The sequence below is a fragment of the Neolamprologus multifasciatus genome, chromosome 7 (genome assembly GCF_963576455.1).
Source record: "Neolamprologus multifasciatus chromosome 7, fNeoMul1.2, whole genome shotgun sequence".
NCBI classification, from domain to species: Eukaryota; Metazoa; Chordata; class Actinopteri; order Cichliformes; family Cichlidae; genus Neolamprologus; species Neolamprologus multifasciatus.
The window spans coordinates 34,339,827-34,352,515 of record NC_140445.1 but is presented as its reverse complement, the minus strand read 5'-3'; the positions used below and the strand labels follow the sequence as shown (position 1 = coordinate 34,352,515).

Sequence of the window (12,689 nt, the reverse complement as noted above, 5' to 3'; positions counted from 1 at the left end):
CTAGCGACTCAGCACATCTGGGGGAAAATCTCAGAGGAGCTGCTGCTTCTTGACAATTCACGATTTATGACAACAATAAATTTAAAAAACGTGTTTGTTTTTTTTTTCTTTGCAAGGTGGCAGTGGATTCATTGGCAGACTGAAACACTTAGAAATGAAAAATGAGCAGAGCCCCACACATTCCAGCCCAATCTAAAAAGGTGTAAAACGTTTCCAGATGGCTTCAGGGAAATTATTGTAGCGTGTGCATATCATCATCTTTTAGTCTTTTCCCCCAGAATATCCCAGTTGGCTCCTAAAGTGGCTCATTATCATTTTTTTCCTTTGCCACTTTTTCACCAGAACAAATTGTGTTGCTGGAGAGTCCAAAAAGTAAATTCTGATGTTTGCTAGTATTTGGAGGACAGGAAACGCCATTAAAGTACCCCATCCACTACTAAAAAAGTACTTTTCTATTAAAAGAACCTTGTTTAGAGACCTCTGGCAGCCAGAGGGGCAAAGTGTGAGGCTCCACACTGGGCCTATTGTTTGGTAAGTCCCATTTGTGAATACCTCCACAGGACCAGCCCCTTCATTAAAAACAACAGAGTCACTGCTGCTCTGCTCAACATCCCCTCACGCTAGCTGCTGCTGCTGCACAGCAGCCTCCAAAATCAACGGCGAGCAGCTGACAGCACAGCTGTTTAAATCTAAGGCACTCCAGGGTGAAGTTTGAGAGAAAAATGTGGCAAAGTTATATATCTACATCTGAGCCATTAACAAGTAAGCTGGTCTGATTTCTGAGCCTAAGATGTTATAGATCATGTTTTACTGTCTTGTGTGGGGACAAAATTAAATTGAAGGCTGAATTTGGTTTGCTGCATGCATTTCATCACAAAGCAATACAAAGAAACATATCATTCAATATACAAGTCTCTTTTTATTAAACTGCATAGACATCAGTTTACGTCTGTGTACATGTCAGAACAGAGATCTATTGCCAAAAGATTTCTTAAAACAAATTCATTTTATTCAACATTTTCTGCCCTGTGAACTAGATTTAGATCCACCCCCAAATTAGGATATTAAAAAAATAGTTAAATGTATTAAAAATAAACATGTAAGCAGCAGTAAATATATATCATCTTTTAAAATTATATTTTTTCTTTTTATATATATCTTCTTATTAAAAATATAAAAAATTAAATACTAATTTCTCACTGGGTAAATCACTTCTCAATAGCTACTGATAGTGGCATAAACTCCAAAATGTTTTTAACATTTTAGTGGTGTTTCTGTAGGTCAAGCACTAAAAGCAAAACGGAGGCCCCTCTGCAGGTGGTTGGTCTTTAAAATGGCCCAAACAACTCTGCTGTCCGCCTCTCTGTCCATCAGCAAAGCCCCAGTAGTGTCTGCAAAAACAGGAAGTCATCTGTTAGCTTTATATGAGACAGAGCCAACGATGAATAAGCTCCAAGTCATGGTGTGCTTTAATAAAGGATAACTTATTAAGCAGGGCTCCAGATATAACACTGTCATTTATGTACAGAGATTGAGTCTTAATATAGTTTGAGAGCACAAAGTTCAAAACTGTAGGTCAGGAACAAAAATACATCACAGAGTTTCCCATCACAGAAATAGATATTTGTTGTCCCTAAATCCAAGAAAAGAAACTTACCAGCCAAGAATCCAGGAAAACTAGTTAGCTAGTTGGGAAATCACAATGTGTTTGTGGATTTGGGCGCTGGAAAAAACAGAGACGATCAAGTTAATTTTATTCAGAAATAAGTGTAGGCTCTGCATCTAATTATCTGCACATTAATAATTAATGGGCATGATCAACTCAGATTCAGGTTTAGTGGATTTACCTCAGGCGGACAGCCGCTCCTCCGTCTTTCTTCCACCATTCGTCTGATCAAAATCCATTCTGATTGGCTGGTGATTAACACTTGTTTGTGTCAATAGTCAGTATTAGAAAATGGATCAGATTACCAGTGTGATTTATTAGTTTGATTTGTTAATCCTCCATAAAATCAGTGCATTTATCAGGGAGAATATCCTTGACTGCCTAAGTAAAGACACCTCTGAAGATGTGAGCAAAGAGGGAAGAGCAGAAGAATTTTCTTTCATTACATGCAGATAACACCCATGATATTAAGCAACCTATGGAAATCTTTCCAGTCACTTTATTTCTCGGGGCATGCATGATTTACTTCTTGAGTAATTAAATGAGGCTTAATGTTACAACATAAACCATGTAGACTGTGCCACTTGGGACAGAGCAACAATTTCATTTGAATTGTTTACACAGCTGAATGCCGAGCACAAAGTTAGAACCATCAGAAAAGCAGCAGGCAATTACTTTTTCCCTTAAATATACAACTAAAAGAAAGTGCTCAGGGGCAGCAGTAACAATTAAACACTGACGCTTATTTAAACAACTAATCGCATAATGTTCTGTTTATTTTTAACTTCAAACTGCAGTAGCATCTATATAGGGTGCACAGTCTCTAGGATTTCTTTTTGTCTATTGCTTCTAAAAACATTTAGTGAATATGCTTTCTATACCAGTGCTTCTTATCATTTTTTTTCATCTACTCCACAGATGTACTCAAAACACTTTTCTCTACCCCCAGACAGCTTTCATGTTCATGTGACAAACAACTAACTGTGTAAAATTACTACAGTAACAGTTCATCAACTACTTTTAGCTACTTCTCCATTTAGCAGCTATTAATTCCTATTACAGTTTATGTTTATTTAACAATATAACTTTTGCTGTCAGAGATAAACATTTACATATCATTTAGCTATCTTTCAAGTGCTAATCTATATTTTTAGTTAACAGTTTGTCCTTTCTTTTAGCAAAAATAACTTTAGCTAGCTACTATTTCAATCCTAAATAATTTATTTTGAACAGTAAGCTAACATTTCAATTTAAACTATATCTATTTTATTAAGCTAGCTATTTAATTGGTTTAGCCATACTATTAGCTAATAATTATATCTGTTAGCCATGTTTTTAGCTACCTACTGTAATTGTCAGTCACTACAAAAATAGCTATAGTTTTACTCAACTGTGGGATTTTACTTCTGTTAAATTCAACAGTGTCTTCATATAATTTATTTACAAAGATAACCATTTATCTGTACTTCATATTAATCCATAAAGTTCTATAACAATTTAATTCATTTATCCATAGCCCAGTATTAGTTAATAACTTTAAAAATATTATCACTTTATACTAACAGTTCCAACATTTAGTCACAATTTTACATAGCGTTCAACCATTTACTTATTTGTATTTTTTCAGCACTGTTTTCTTTATTTATGTATGTATTTCTTTTGGCTTCTGTTCTGCTTGTCTGTTTCTTTCAGTCAGCTGTTGATTTTTATTCTCAAACTTGTTCAGGTTGATTCAGTTCTTTAAATAATTCTAATAATTGTGCCAATCTGTCCTTGTACACCTTGGAAGTACTGTTTAAAGGCAGTAGTTTTTAATATTGAGGTCCCTGAGGGGATTGAAAAAACGTAAAACATTTCTCAGTGTCAGTCCTGCCAATTTTATTTATTTATATTGTAAACAACATGAAATATTAATTTAGGCTTTCATGGTGCTGTACATAAAAGAATTCTGGCTTATTTTTGCTTCTTTTGAATATTATTTTGCAGGGCTTTTATAATCCACTTGTAATCCTTTGAGAGAGGCACAATAATCAGCTCAAGTGATGTTTTCCACTTGACATCACCAGTGTGTGAATTATTAAAATAAGCAGCATTTTTCCTGACGTCAGCACAAAGAAAATAAACTTAACAAACACACTAATGATCATTAAGTGAGAGTGGCAGTAAGCGTTGTTTCGAGCCAGTATATGAGCTCACTTGGCAGCTTAAACACACTTCACCACCGCTTTAATGCCGTCACCTGCTGAGCAGTTGCTGTAGCAACAGTGCGTAAATACCAAACTACCACCTAAAGCAGCACAATCCATAAATCCTGCTTCAAGCACGAGCCTGCCTCTCGCTGTTTCTCTCAATCTTTTTTTTCTTTTTGTCCACATTTCTGCTGTTTGAGCTAAAAGCACCACAGAGAGGAAGCGTCAGCTTGATGCGATCAAACTCACCTGTAAATGAGGAAACTGGAGATTCCAAAAATGATGAGTGCTAAGCCAGAACCCACAGCTACAATACCCAGAACTGGCAGATGACCTGAAAACAGGAGGAAAAACAAGGAATTCACACTCTCATATGTTCAGCAGATGTCCACAATCATATCTTTGAAAATAAAGGAAAAACGCACAGATGTGACTTCCTGAAGTACAGCTGTGGTGCTTTAGAAATCTGAGACGAAATTTGAGATGCATTTTTTCGAAACACCGGGTCTCTGTGGCTTTTAAACCCCAAAACACGCTGCGCCAAAAATTGGTCCACCCCAAGGATCGGGTCCCCCGACACAAACAGAGTAACACAGTGTGCGCTGTTAAGTGCCAGGAGGATTGCCAGGATTTATACATCGGGGAAACCAAACAACCTCTGGTGAAGCGGATGGCACAACACAGAAGAGCTACCTCGTCAGGCCAGGACTCTGCAGTCTATTTACACCTACAGGCCAGTGGACACTCTTTCAATGATGAGGATGTAAACATCCTGGACAGGGAGGAACGCTGGTTTGAGCGCAGACTCAAGTAGCTATTTATGTGAAAAGGGAAAGACCATCTCTGAATCGAGGAGGGGGCCTAAGGGTACATCTTTCACCATCTTACAATGCTGTGATTGCAGCCATCCCCGAACTCTCTGTGAATGGTACTCATGGCCATTGATCAGTGGTCTTCGATCAATGGGATTTGGTCAGTGGTTGTTGATCAATGGTTATGACAATTTGCATATTTATGATCAAGGAACTGACCTCACAACCCATTGTTCCTTCAGTGGGCTGGTTTCAGTCAGTATGCAAATGTACTGTTTATAAGTTTGGGGAAACCTGCAGTCAGCTGAGACTGAAGAAGTCACTTGGATGAGTGACGAAACGTTTCTCCCAGAAAACGCTACTTCCAGATGAACAGAATCAACTTTTGGAGACTTTAGAAATCTGTCACCCCACAAACACACAGCCACACTCCCAACGCACAATTAAAACCCTAACAACGATTAATAACAACCAGTGTTGGGTAAGTTACTTTAAAATAGTAACTTAGTTACATTACTAGTTACTTCTATCAAAAGTAACCCAGTTACTTCAAGTTACTCGTTACTTTCAAAGTAACTAGTTACTAGGGAAAGTAACTTTGGTTTTACTCAGAATTCTCTTGTTAATGTGTTGCTTCCATAACTTTGCCAGTCTTCTAGCTTGCTTACTTGCCACAAGTGCACTGTGCCACCTACCAATAGAAAGGAAAAGATAATGTGCATATTTCCACGAGAGAAATCCCACGCCTGGACCGTCATTGACTGCTGCCATGATTCTAGCCTACGTCACAGCGTCATGTGCGCCTTTTACATCCAACACAAAAACTGCAGTCGTGGTGCTTTGATTGTACTCAGAACTCAGAAATTCTGCCTTCTGAATAGGAAGATGTAGGTAACACCAGACTGCAGATGAGCTGCATACAGGGCTGGAAAAACATAAAGCCTTTGAATGAAAACAAACGCTGTTGTGACAGTGATGTACACTGTTTTGATGGTATATGCATCAATCTATCAATCCTTTGTTGTAAGATTCAGATAATTATTTTTTAAAAGCTAGACATTTTAAATGAGAATAAGAAAGAAAAGTATTTCTTTGTGCCCCCGTCTCCTTGTTAATGCCCTACCTGCCCCCCCGGCAAAACTTTGCTAGATCCGCACCTGCACAGTTACCAGCTGTCAGCTACCTAAAAAGGATCCTGGGGTTATTTGTCTCTCAGAAACAGTTCATAACTTCCCTTCAACTCATTCATGTCACCTAAAAGGTAAACCTGTTTCTCCATCACCTGTTCAGCTCTGATGATTCAGTAAGGACATCTCCTGGTTTCATCTTCATGTTTCCCTCTCACCAGATAACCAAACTGATATCATGACCAGCAGCTTTTTTGCAGCTGTGGCTCCAGCAAACATCAGCTGATACTAGAAATTAATATTAAATAAATTCTAACAACAGCTGATCGAGCTTAAACGTGCTGCTGTTGTTTAACGCGACATCGGCTGGTTTCCTGTTTCTGGCGCAAAGTGGGCGATAAACAAACAAGAGAGAAAAGCTGATCAGCTGATCATTGATCAGTTTTCATTATTGAAGTAGAAACGGGAGAGGGAGTGGAAGAATGAGAGAAGAAGAGGCAGCTGTGCAGCAAAGACACAGAATAACTCCAGCTTTGTGCCTTTTTCATTGTAGCTGAATTACGGGACAAACTGTTCCTTTTCACCTCAATAAGAAACGCATAATATTTTCTCTGAATACCAGACGGGACGGTTGGCAACTCTAATAACTTATGGACAAAATAAAGTTCAACATCATTAACTTCATAGCACCCACCCAGCTGTATAGAAACTCCATCATGCTAGCTAGTACGCAGTACGGAAAAAGTCAGAATAACGAAAATAAACTCCACCTAAACTTGGTTTATATCTGACCCAGATAGACTGCAGGTCATAACTTCTTATCTGAAGTTCAGTTCACACTTGGACCGGCGGCCGCCTCGGGTCTCTTTTCCTTCTGCGTCCCCTTTCCCTCCTCCCCACCTGCTGCCTCCACCACTTGCTAATGTTACCAGTGTTGCCAACTCCTCAGTAAGGAAAATCGCTATTGGCTGTCCTAAAAGTCGCTAGAAGTCGCTAAATGACGTCATCACCTAATTTGCATAATTGGTCATGCTAATGTAATTGTAATCTATGTTGTTGGAGAGAGAAATAACATCGTGGAAGAGACATAAAGTGAGTAAAAAACGTCCTAAATGCAGTTAGAATTTATTCAGAACTACAAATTAAATTTATTTTAGTAATTATTGTTTTTTTAATGTCACAATTCCAACCCTGCTCCTTTACCCAGGCTTGGACCGGCAAAAGTGACCCGAAATAGGCACTCTGGTGGAGTTACTTTGTGTGTGTGTGTTTATAAGTAGTTTTAAACCTTGTGATCCACAAAACAGCATAAGAGTAAAAGAGTAAAAGAAGAACTGACTGCGTTATAGCACCCGCTGCTTCTTGAGAGTAAAAGCGATATGCGCATTCACGTCTTTTTTTAGCGACTTTTTTAAGAAAAAAAGTCGCTAGGGGGTCTGAAAACTCGCTAAATATAGCGACAAAGTCGCTAAGTTGGCAACACTGAATGTTACTGAATCTGTGGAAGCTCCGCGATAGCCACCACACGAAGTAACGAGTAACGACCCTATCTAAATCCCAGTAACGACTAACGCGTTCCTGATTTTGGCATAATAACTAGTTACCGTGCTCGTTACCACAATAATAACGTAGTTACTGTAACGCGTTACTTAATAACGCGTTAGTCCCAACACTGATAGCAACACCTGCTGGAAATCGGTCAGTAAAGAAGCAGCGGGGGGTTTTATTCAGTTTCAGCTCCTCTGTTGTTACTGAAATTAACAACAGATGCACTAGAGGGGCAACAATGAGACAACCCCCAAAACAATAATCTTCATCTTGTCTGACTGTTTTTTCACTAGTTTTGCATTTGGCTAGGGTCAGTGCCACTATGGGTAGCACGAGGAGATACCTGGACTCTGCAGAAGTTGCACAGGCAGGCCAACTCCTCTAGGTTCGCACATTAATACGTGCCATTACCAGAAGTTATGCTGAGTCTTCCAGCACAGTCTGAAGAGCATGGAGGAGATTCCAGGAGACGGGCAGTTACTTTATTAGAGCTGGATGGGCCTGTAGAAGGTAGTTAACCCATCAGCAGGACTGATATCTGCTCATTTGTGCAACAGGAAAAAGATGAGCACTGCCGAGCTACAAGAGCTGCATGACCAGTTTGGCACTGGGTCAGTGATGGTCTGGGAGGCTTATCCATGGAGGGACACACAGACAAAAGCCAGGGTTCAGCATATCAGGGGAAATCCTCAGACTCATTGTCAGCCCCTACACTGGTGCACGGTTCCTGGGCTCATGGTCAGGCATGCAGACCACATACCATTTTCTTCACTTTTACTTGGGTGTGTTTTTTTAATTCAGCCCTCTGTAGGTTGATCATTTTCATTTCCATCAAACAATGTGGCATCCTTTCATTCCTCACACATTACCCCGTATGTATTGCAATTTCTAAAATAAAAACAAATAATACATTCATTTTAAAAGGCCTCTTTTTTGTCTCTTTTGAATAATTTCTATTGCTCATTAATAAGACTGAAGTATTTCTATTATCCGATTACTCAATTAATTAATACAATTAATTAATACAATTAATTAATAAAATCAAATACTTGATTACTGCAGCCCTGATTCTAACAGGAGTAGTAGAGATGACATTGCTCTTCTAAGGATCTTTGCTATTTCTTCTTGTAAAATGCACACTGGTCACCCATTGCTCCAACCAACCACCACATGTAAATTCTCAGCTTTATGCAAAAAAAACAAACAATCTATCCTTCAGTATCCCAGGCAAGACTTGCTTATAAGGGCAGTGGGAACGGGTTCCAAATCTGATGATTTCTCCATGAAAACAACACCACGCCATGAAGCACAGCTTGTAATGTCACTGTTGTTCTCGCTTTGCATTTTTTAAACTTAATTAAAGTCCACCCCAACAGTTCAACAGAGAAAAAACAAAACCCATGAGCAGTCTGGTTACTTTTTACTTGTTTCGTTTTCTGATGTGTGTCAAAATACTGCAATTATCAAACTTGTGATTGTACTCTGTTTTCTCTGGCCAATTAATTACAGGTTTCAAACGCTTATAATCATCTCAATTATCTAATTCACTCCAAGCTGAAGTTGTGAAACTCTTAAGTGTTGATATGCTTCTCCAAATTTCTCAGCATTCATCATCCTTGGTGTTGAAAGTGAGCCTCCATTCATTATCCTGTCTTCACACCACAATACATTTTAATTGCAGTGTGGTTTTCCTTCTCTGTTTATCATCCCTGATAGAAAAAAAAAACCCCAAAAAGTGTCACTGCTCAACAAAGACAACTTCCTGCGCTCATATTTCACTGCCTGTCACTCAAGTAAATACTCCACTTCACCCATTTACTTTATAGACACAAAGAGCTGGGAAGGAACTGAAGAAAAACAAGGCATTTATCGCGGTAGCTTTATTTAAAATAGGAACAGCGCATTAGTGCCCTGTAATATCCACCTGATTATCAATTCCATTCTAACCAAGGTCATGAAAAAATATGCTATTAAGCTATTATACTGTGTGAACTTTTTATAATTCTTGTCATGAAATTAGTGTCCATTAGAAGACCTTGTGCTGCTCGTTTGTGACAGGTATAATCACCTGTAGGTAGGTAGAAAGGGGTAAATGTCTTATTACATTATGACGGGTCATACCATCATTACAGGAGGGGTCATCAGTGGAAAAGACGCAGGGGGGGTTGTCCAGTGGTGGGCCACCACTGGGCCAGTGGATCTTCTCTGTCTGGGACCAAATGATGTCTTTGGTGGTTCCATTGTAATATGCAACAACCTGCAAATACAGAGGAAAAAAGTCTTAATTTAAATATGCTCAGATACAGCACCAAGTGTTTCTTCTCTTTAGCCTCAAAGTGGTGGATTTAAATTTTAATTAGTCCAATACTTTGGACTAATATAATAATAATATATAATATCAACCCTCCACAGGCTGCGTGTTACCACCATGCCTGAGGAGTTGGTAATGTTTAACCTGGCAAGCATACTTGCTAAATATAAGTATTTGAAGAGGATAAATATAGTGAGATCTGAAGCTACAAAGCTCGTAGGCGACTACCCTTGAAAAGCATAAAAACAGGGAACCAGGTACCTTTGTTCTTCTCCAGTGGTGCTTCTAAAATTTGTCAAGGTGACAATGCTGTTATTTTATTTTACACCAGAAATGAACAAAAAAAAGTAAAAATGAAAAGAGCCAACTGAGTTGATATTACAAGAAGAGCTGCTTGCGTGTTTTTCCTCAAGTCATATAACAGATAAGGTTTTCAAAGAGTCTTTATTACCTTAGTTTTAACTTAATTATCGTATTACCTTCGTTTAAATTACTTTCCTGCAATCACAATTGTACAAAGGTATTTATTTACCCCAAGATTATGTGATTGTCCCGTCTCTGAATCAAAATATCAGCAAACCTATCCACATAATCAACATATGTTTTGCGTTACTAACCCCCTAACCTGGTATAACATAGGTAAATGGACTGGTTCTTATATAGCGCTTTTCTACTCATCTGAGCACTCAAAGCGCTTTACACAACTTGTGCATTCACCCATTCGCACAAGCACAGTGCTTTATAGCTAACATTCACACACATTCATACTCCGATGCACCGGAGAGCTATTTGGGGTTAGTAGCTTGCCCAAGGATATTTGGCATGCAGACTAGGGGAAGCCAGGAATCGAACCACCAACCTTCCGATCAGTAGATGACCTGCTCTACCACCTGAGCTACGGCCACCCCATAGGTGGTCATTGCATGCCATGCAATGTAATGATTAAAGGAATTAATGAAACGTTCAAGAGAAAATACAGAACTGTAGGATCAACATCCACACAAGCAGCGACCATCCTGAAAGGCTTGTGTGCGAGGGAGAGAGCTTTATTTTGACAGCTCCATGAGCAGCATCTGTTGTCCTGCTGTGAAACACGACTCCTGTGTTTCTAACGAGCCGGAGGAAGTTTTATGCTTTTCACCCCTGATCCCAACATGTTGTGTCCTCTCTGCTAAAGGCTTCAAGGCCGTCGCCCCTGCAGGGTCATCAAAACAATGCAGAATGCATTCAGTGAAGAGCCAGAAGCTGCACACACTGAAATAGCTCCAGTATTTCCAGTATTTCTTCCTCCGCCATCCATCTTTTACGTCAATGCGAAAATTACCGTGCTTCTCACTTGATTTATAAACTCCAACTCTTCTCTGATAAGTTTCAATTGCTAGTTCCACGTGATCCTCGATACAGGAAGATGTTTATTTTGGAATCTGTGCTCTTATTTAGATTATAAAAAATGATGAGTTTGGACATGTTTTGGCTACCTTGTGATTGGCAAGTTGCATGCCATATAAGCATGGTGATGGGCAAAAGTCTCAATTCATAGCTCAAACCTGAAGTTCACAAACCAGTGGGTAACAATGCCATCTATTACATGATATACTGTCTACCATACATATGCATTTGGAGTACCTTAATAAAATGGAAATACTTCATTTGATTATGCCAAAGTCATGCTAATGTTACTTTTTTTAATCAAATCTAACACATAAATCCACTTATTAACAGTGTAGCTTATGTTTTTATGTTAATATTACATATCTTCAAACATTAAGCAACAGAGGACGTTACAAGAACACTTCCACAAACAAATTTTGTTTATACGAGAGTTTCTGTTCAGTGGAAAATAAATATTAGTTAATATTCTGTTTCCCATAATCCGCTCATACAATATATAGACAAAATCATTGGACCACCTAAACAATACACCTACAGGAGTTGCTAACCCTTGGAAACCCATGCCGAGACGCTCCAAACGCTTAGCTTTTGTGCTGATGTTGCAATTATTGAGCTAGCGGAGGGTTGATGGATTTACACAATATTCTCTTTAACGCTTGACATGGCTAAGTGCTTAATTTTATACACCTGTGACAATGCAACTGAAAACAACTGAATCAAAGATGAGGAGAATACCTTTTGTTCATATATGTATCAACAAAAGTTCTAGCTATGTTCGATTCAGTTACAAAAATCTGCTTCTTATTTTCTTAAAGGGATTTTTCCCCTTGTGCAAAGATGAACATAGATTTTTATATTGTTTTATATTGTTAAGGTTGAATCCTAAAACTGCTCGTGATGTTTTCATCAGCCTGCTGGTCAATATGAATCCACCAATTAAAACCCAGGGATAAATGAGACCAGGAAGTCACACTGACAGCCTCTCAGGACCACTGTGAAATTCTAATTGAAGTCATGTGTAGCTAACCCACTTATTCTGCCCTCAGGGAGGAAAAAACACACTGGAACCGTTCACAGCGGTGTTTGCAGAGCACAGCATACAAAAATATTTTCATCGGACTGTTTGGGGGAACTGAGGTTTTATGCATCTTATCATTAGAGAGGTCAAGACCCCAGAATATCTAACAAACAGACCACTTTCCGTGCATGATGTCGAACATTTTATTTCACTGCGTCTACAGCCAAACATGAGGAAAGGCTGTGGTTTAAAACTGCACATAATGCTGAGAAGAATTTTGGGAAAAATGTACAGTAATTAGGGACACATTCAGTAAATTAGTCTCTCGCTGTCTGCAATTTGTTTATAATTTGGTGTCAACATCTCATTTTGTGTGGAAACCTCAGAAGTGTAAATCAAAAGTGTTCAGTAATGGGACTATTTTGTAGGAGGCAAACGTATAAACTTTGAATAATAAATAAAATATGAATTTGTTTTGCATTCACTACAGTATGTCTGCACTAAACTGCTTGTGACTCTTCTCCCAGGCAGTTTATTTAAGGGATAAGCCAATAAAAATTAATCACCGTATTAACCACAGTGAAGCTTGCTGCATGCAAAAACACTGCAGTAGAAAGAACGACAAG

General features: G+C 38.7%; 1 protein-coding gene across 2 annotated transcripts in view; it reads right to left on the bottom strand.

The window, feature by feature from the left end:
* Positions 1-12,689, bottom strand: part of npr2 (natriuretic peptide receptor 2) — a 92,264-nt gene that overhangs the window by 60,137 nt on the left and 19,438 nt on the right. For both annotated transcript variants that reach the window (XM_085169233.1, XM_085169232.1), the window contains exons 6-7: positions 9,464-9,599; positions 4,105-4,189 (exon numbers count right to left, since the gene is read on the bottom strand). In XM_085169233.1, the coding sequence (XP_085025359.1) occupies positions 4,105-4,189; positions 9,464-9,599 (221 nt within the window). The remainder of the gene's footprint in view (positions 1-4,104; positions 4,190-9,463; positions 9,600-12,689) is intronic.